Source organism: Nicotiana tomentosiformis, chromosome 1 (assembly GCF_000390325.3).
Source record: "Nicotiana tomentosiformis chromosome 1, ASM39032v3, whole genome shotgun sequence".
In the NCBI taxonomy this organism is placed as follows: domain Eukaryota; kingdom Viridiplantae; phylum Streptophyta; class Magnoliopsida; order Solanales; family Solanaceae; genus Nicotiana; species Nicotiana tomentosiformis.
In genome coordinates, this window is record NC_090812.1 from 53,203,172 (window position 1) to 53,210,351 (window position 7,180).

At 35.3% G+C, this 7,180-nt stretch overlaps 1 protein-coding gene across 2 annotated transcripts; it reads left to right on the forward strand.

The window, feature by feature from the left end:
- The first annotated feature begins 900 nt into the window (after nucleotides 1-900).
- On the forward strand, nucleotides 901-5,830 carry LOC104107346 (flap endonuclease GEN-like 1). 2 transcript variants are annotated; one of them, XM_070182830.1, is made up of 8 exons: nucleotides 901-1,278; nucleotides 1,672-1,848; nucleotides 2,605-2,775; nucleotides 3,434-3,615; nucleotides 3,736-3,982; nucleotides 4,083-4,212; nucleotides 4,780-5,252; nucleotides 5,360-5,830. In XM_070182830.1, the coding sequence occupies exons 1-8, from the start codon at nucleotides 1,084-1,086 to the stop codon at nucleotides 5,591-5,593; spliced, it is 1,809 nt and encodes a 602-aa protein (XP_070038931.1). In that variant the 5' UTR covers nucleotides 901-1,083; the 3' UTR covers nucleotides 5,594-5,830. The 2 variants fall into 2 exon arrangements, with proteins under 2 accessions (XP_070038931.1, XP_009614412.1); XM_009616117.4 differs by having other exon boundaries at nucleotides 905-1,278; nucleotides 4,783-5,252.
- The last annotated feature ends 1,350 nt before the right edge of the window (nucleotides 5,831-7,180 follow it).

Here is a 7,180-nt window from a genome sequence, read left to right on the forward strand (position 1 = left end):
TCTACATGAGATAACATTGTAGCTTATCCTAATCCCTACATATATCATGTAGTTTGAATGTAAATAGAATTCAAAAATACTCAACAATTACATGGATAAGACTACGTTTGATTTACTCCAACAAGCAGAATGGTTTTAGTACTCTGTTCGTTCCAAAAAAGATTGGCAAGTTTTTGAGTATACGGTCAACAGTCTAGTCTTTTTTTTTATTTTTCCTAATTTTGATACCAAATGCTTTAATATTTAAAATTTTAAAAGTATTTTTATTCTGCAAATAGTAAAATACCATCTTTTCTGGACGAAAGGAGTAAACCTTAATTAAAGATTTTTCTTGTCCACTCCCATATTTCCCTTTTTGTTTTCATTAAAAAAATTTTAAATAAAATCTTAATTTCTTTCATAAGCTACATTGCTTAAATCTGTTAGGAGCAAAAACTTCATTTCTTTGATTGCGTCTTTCCACATAAGATTTAGCTTATGTAGTCGCTCATTCAACTGCTTAAATTAAAAATAACCGACGAATATATATAATATATATATATATATATATATATATATATATATATATATATAACTAATATATAATTTATGTATATTGACTACAAAAAATAAAAAATAAATCCGATTGGCTATTTGTGTAAATATATTATCCATCTACTATCAAATCATGGGCCAACCTAGGGTGAAGTGCACAAATAGCCATTTTTAGGACCTCTATACGAAACTAGTCGAAGTTCATAAAGATTTTAAAGTTAGCGGCCGCAGAATCAAAGGGTCTAAACGTTTACTCGTGGATATGAGATTAGACTATGGCGATTCAAACAATCAGATCCGAAGTCAAAATCGATTAAACTTTAAATATCTTTTAAAAATTAAATATATTTTTAAATAGGGATGCTAAAAGTGGCTACCTGGTGCCATTTCTAAGAAATTGTTTATCGTTGGGCTTATTACGAGAAAAGAGCCCAAGCGATTCTACAACGGCTAATATTCCCCTTCTTCTTCTTCCTCTGTCTCAAGTTGCAATTTTAGAAGATATCTTTTTCCAATCTCTGAAAGATAATAATTTCATGAGAGTATTAAATGGGGGTGGGTGGAAACTTCTGGGAATTGCTGAAACCGTATCGTCGAGCAGAAGGGTTTGATTTCTTGAGAAACAAACGTGTAGCAGTGGACTTGTCATATTGGATTGTTCAGCAAGAAACTGCAGTCAAAGCCCACATTCGTAATCCTCATATCAGACTCACTTTTTTCCGTACCATCAATCTCTTCTCTAAGGTACACACTATACTTACATGCACCCAACTACCAAGTTGAACTCTTTTTTCTTGTTTTTGAGGGAACAAAGTTTTCTGGGTTTGTGTTCTATTTCTCCAAAAAAAAAAAAAGAGCAATTTTTTCTGGGTTTCTGTGTATGTGTGTGTGTGTGTATTATTTAGCTTAGATAAAAAATATATGCTTGGTATCTTTGATCATCATTGTTAACACAATGTGAATTATTCAATCAATTTAAATAGGTGGAGTTAATGTAAAGACCTTATGAACATAAGAAAGAACATTCATTGTAAAGGCTTTCTTTTTCTGTAATGGTTTCTTAATTGGAGCAAATGGGTGCTTCTCTGCCAACTTTAGTATTGAGGAAATGTTGTTTGTGATGATTTTTTTTGGTAGTTTGGGGCATTTCCTGTTTTCGTCGTGGATGGTATTGCGTCACCGCTTAAGTCCCAGGCAAGGATTGCACGTTTTTTTCGGGCATCAGGAATTGATCTATCGAGTTTGCCTTTGGCTGAGGAGGGCATTTCAATTGAGAGGAACAAGGCATTTCAGAAATGCGAACAAGAATGTGTGGTGAGTTCGTACTAGTAATTTTTTTTTTACTTTGAACTGATATTGTCACTGTTATTCATTATTATACTTGTCTAGGGCTCTTTAATCTGTAAAAAGTAGTTGTCACCAACAAGTCTTTGTTATTATAGCAAAGAGTGGGCTTTGAATTTTTTTTGGATAACATAAAGCCGAGAAATTGGGTAGTAGGAGCTATTCACATACTTTATTACTAAGCAACAAGTAATATAAGCCATCACATTCCTTTATAGTATTGTACAGTGCCTTAATATCTCAAGTTTTCACTGGCCAAACATAGGGTGAAATATTGCAAATTTTAGTGTCTTCCATGCTGCTTTTGACTGTTTTCTACAAAATGCAAAGGCTTATCGTTCACTCTTTTAGATGGAAGGAGTAATTTTACATAAATGTTGATGGAAATACGAGAGGGTGTGACGTAATGCAGCTCCACATTTAAGATTGCTGTAAGGTCAATTCAGGCAGATCATGCATATAACTTGTATTAGAGGAGAAAAATTGAAAGATTGAATTTGGTTTAGCTTGATCCATGGCAAATGTGGGGATGTTTAGCCCTAATCTCTTTTACAGGCAGCACAGTCTCTTATCATTGACTTTATCGATTCTTCTTTACTTTTAAACACACACGGAAGTTCTTATTCTTTAGGTGGTTTGAGTGAGCTCTACCTTCCACTCTCGCATAGCTGCTAATTTAACATGTTTCAGTAGTTAGTTAAAGTATAAATTGCTCTGTTCCATTAGGAGCTTCTTGAACTACTTGGGGTGTCAGTCCTAAAGGCAAAAGGAGAAGCTGAAGCACTCTGTGCACAGTTGAATCAAGAAGGACAAGTTGCTGCTTGTATTACTGCTGATAGCGATGCATTTCTTTTTGGAGCCAAATGTGTTATCAAAAATATCCAACCCAACTCCAAAGTAAGTATGTTTTGAATCTCCTTTCTCATGACATCATGGTTAAAGATGCTATTCTATGTTCACAGTTTTTTTTTTTAATGTGGTACAAGACATGCAAGTTTACTTATTAAAAAAACATATGCAAGTGTAAACTCTTTTTTTCTCATTTTGTATGTAAATGTTGTATGGATATGTGATGATATGAAAGATGTAAACTCTTCTTTATTGTGTTCGTAAATTTATTTCTCTTTCATTTTTATTTTCTGTCTATAGGATGTTTTGGATGCATATTTCTACTGCATGCATGTTTGTTTCTTTGCGCTTTATTTTTATAACATCAATTTTTAAAGAATGACGTTATGATTGAGGTTTTTTTCTGGTTTCTGGGCCAATATTCATAATATATGTTTCATGTGATAACAATTTATAGTAGTTATAAATAGCACTTTATAAAAGAGAGAAATATATTCTAATGGTACTCTTTTGTAGTTCTTGTAGTTTCTTATTGATATTTAGTTAGTACTTTAGACCTTCAGAGTGTTGATCTAGTGAAATAAGTCGATACAGTATCATGCCAAAATGCCCGCAAATTGGTGAAGGGACCATTTGACTGCTATCACATGGTGTATATTGATCTAAATTCACTCTTTCATGAAGATGCATCTAATTTTTGGTGCAGGAACCATTTGAGTGCTATCACATGTCGGATATTGAGTCTGGTCTTGGGCTGCGGAGAAATCACTTGATAGCAATTTCACTTTTGGTGGGAAATGACCACAACTTGATTGGTGTCCCTGGGATTGGGCTTGAAACAGCACTTCGTTTTGTCAAATCTTTCAGTGAAGATGAGATCTTGTATAGGTTTGTATTTCATTTGAACTGAGTGAGCAGGTGGATTATAGGCATGGAGAATCAACAAAGATGTTTTATATTCATGTTAGTGGTTTGAGTGCCCTTTACAATTAATTGTCCGTTATGCAGGTTGCAGGAAATAGGTGGAGGGGATGTACAGGTGCTTCAGCGTGATGTCAACTTAGACTGTAATTTTATACCCAGTTCAGATGAGAGCCCTCAGAAGACCAAAGTGCGACACTGTTCATTCTGTGGGCATCCTGGCAGCAAGAAAGCTCACCTCAAGTTTGCTTGTCAGTATTGCAGTTCCAATGCCGACGAGGGTTGCATTCAGAAACCGTCGGGCTTCAAGTGTAATTGTTCCTCGTGTGATTTGGTATATCTGAAACACACGGCTTCATTGATCTTTTATTGAAATGATATATCGTCCTGTCAGACTTCTTATTCGGGCATTTCCTTCTGGGCTTATATGACAGGATAATAAAGAAAAAGAACAGAAAAGAAATGAGAATTGGCAGATTAAAGTTTGCAGAATGATCACCTCGGAGCAGAATTTCCCAAACAATGAGATTACAGAAATGTACTTGAACAAACACCAGCAGTCTGGTGAGTAAACTGGCAATGATAAAACGATACGTTTATATTTATTAGAGAAAGAGACCGGAAAAAACTAGTACAATTTTTATGTGAATAAAAACTAGTATACAATTTAACGGAAAACAGTCTCTGAAATCTTTTCTCTCCTCTTTGTTCTCATGATATTGGAGGTTGGCTATTGTCTCCCTTCTTTGAATACTAAATTTTTGTCACTGATTCGGGAAAGTCTTATTCTCTTCTTTATTCCATAGTATCAACTCTGGTTGTTGAGTTTCTTCTGACATTATATTTTAGGTCAATGTCCCGGAAAAATCTTCTTTTCTTCTTTTTAATCATTATATCAGAGTTTGGGTATTGACTCTTTATCTGAAAATTGAAATAGAAATCCACTAATTTGGAAACTTTCCTTGGTTTAAAATTTCATGTTTAGTCTAAATTTACCTTATTTTAATAGTCTAAACTCCTAATATAAGGAGCCCCTCTTGCATACCGCAATCAATTCAAGACAAGTTCTTTTCTTTTTCCTATATTTTACTATACTTTGTTCACCGAATCACCGCCATGGCAATTTTGTAGCAGATGGTGATTATCATTTAACATGGTCAAGTCCAAAGACAGATATGCTAGTTGATTATCTGGCTTATTATCAGCACTGGGAGCCATCTTATACGCGACAAAGAATGCTTCCTATCTTATCCACCATATTTCTAAGAGACGTGGCCTCAAATTCAAAAGATCAATTGTTATGCGGACAGTATGAATTTGATTCCATTCAGCGGGTAAAGACAAGATTTGGACATCAACTTTACGTAATCAATTGGAAGAAAACGACACGTGAAATGAGCAATGAAATCTGCATCCCCTCTGAAAACCCTGATACGGAGCAGGAGCTGAGGATAGCTGATGATGAGTCGAAAGATTTGCTCGATGAGCCTGAGGTTCTGCAGATTCATATCAAGGACGGATGCAGCTTTTTATCAACTGAAGAAGATATGGAGCTTGTACAGAGTGCTTTTCCAGAAAAGGTTTCCCAGTTCTTGAGAGATAAGGTGAAGAATAATGTACTTTTTTCTCTACCCTACTTTGATCCCCCGCCCTATTCCGTTCTGCAATGGTGTTTGTTTTATTTACCAAATGGTCATTTATGATATCCCAGGAGCTAAAAGAAACAAAATCAAGTAGAAAAAGATCAGTGAAGCCTGAAAATTCAGAATCACCGAGAGGCGTTCAACCCAGCATCACCAACTTCTACCGATCATCCAAAGTCCAGGTGACGCCTGGGAATGAAACTGGAAGTTCAAAGATTAGTGCGGATACTTCTGGAGAGAGAGATAAAGAACCCATCCGAAACTACTCCAAGTCTGCTAGACGCAAGCTTTTGTTTGGTTAGCCATGCAGCACGATCCAATACCTTTGCGTCCTGTAAATTGGTTTGTCTTTTATTTTGGTTTCTCTCCCATTTGGTAAATGCAAGCTCATTTGTAAATGAGGTAAATATATATAGATGAGGTTCTATATTTTTGGTTGGGTTGGGGGTGGGGGGCAGCAGTTGTCACAATGATGTGCATATTAATCTTTAATTTTGTTTTCTTTCCCATTTGGTAAATGCAAGCTCACTTGTGAATGAGGTAATTGTGTATGTGTTTTTGCAGAAATGGGGCGTTCTAGTGATGCATTTGTCATAGTAATAACATGTCTCGTCTGTTTAATGCGCCTCTTTTGGCTTGTGTAACTTGGGGACTAGTATACGTAAAGTGGCAGTATCCAACACCATTATCATCCACCCCTTTAACTATTCATATTATTTAATCCCCAGTTTGCCGCCATAAATAAAACAATATATAAGCATTACCTCTTCCTCATATTTTTGTCTTTGTTAAGGTAAAGCTAATAATATCCTTATAAATTTGTTTGAGGGATGCAAGAGTATCATACATAATAATATGTAAAATTACTTGAACGAGGAACCAAATAGGAAAACAAAAAAGAAAAAAAGAAAAAGAGGGATCCCCGACCAAAATAAAAAACAAATCATGAAACAAGCAGCGAATACTCGTATATTTTTCATATATTTGATGAACTTCTAAATACTCTCAATACCCTATTTAAGAAGGTGTCACGACCCGAAATTCACACCTTTGGGACCGTGATGACGCCTAACATTTTACTTGCTAGGCAAACCAACGTTAGAATATAATTAGCCATTTTAACAAAATTTTAAAATAATTAATAACAAGAAAACAAATGCGAAAATAAAATCTGAAATAAAGTGAATAATCCATAATAATCGTGATATCTAAATATCATCCCAGAACTGGAGTCACAAGTGCACGAGCTTCTAGAATAATACAAATAAAGGTATGAATAAAATTCAAGTTGTTTGAAAAAGAATACAGAGCTGAGATAATATAGAAGGGGACTTCAGAACTGCAGACGCCATGCAGTTATACCTCAAGTCTCCTCTGGTAGCTGAAATCCGAGCAAGTCTATGGTACGCCGCTGGGACTAACTCCAAAATCTGCACAAGAAGTGCAGAGTATAGTATCAGTACAACCGACCTCATGTACTGATAAGTGCCGAGCCTAACCTCGACGAAGTAGTGACGAGGCTAAGGCAGGTCGCTTGCATTAACCTGTACACAATATTAATAATAATAACGGGAATAGTAGTAAGACCGGTAAATAATATCAATACTTGAACTCAATTCAGCAGTCACAATCCCTCAACTTGTTTCCATTGCGGCGTGCAACCCATTCTTCCAATATAAACTTTAAATAAATCTGTTGCGGCGTGCAACCCGATCCCCCATATAAACTTTAAATAAATCTGTTACGGCGTGCAACCCGATCCCCCATATATATTTTTACAACTCTTAAATGTAATAGAAATACTCCAATAAATACCACGTTCAATGAGAAACGATTAAGCATCAAGACATACGATAATTATAATTTAATTATGAAACAAACAATGACAA

Coding starts and splice junctions, on each gene's coding strand:
- LOC104107346 (XM_070182830.1), top strand. CDS start 1,084: ATGGGGGTGGGTGGAAACTTCTGGGAATTGCTGAAACCGTATCGTCGA. Junction 1,279..1,671: donor CCATCAATCTCTTCTCTAAG/GTACACACTATA, acceptor TTTTTTTGGTAG/TTTGGGGCATTTCCTGTTTT. Junction 3,616..3,735: donor GAAGATGAGATCTTGTATAG/GTTTGTATTTCA, acceptor TCCGTTATGCAG/GTTGCAGGAAATAGGTGGAG.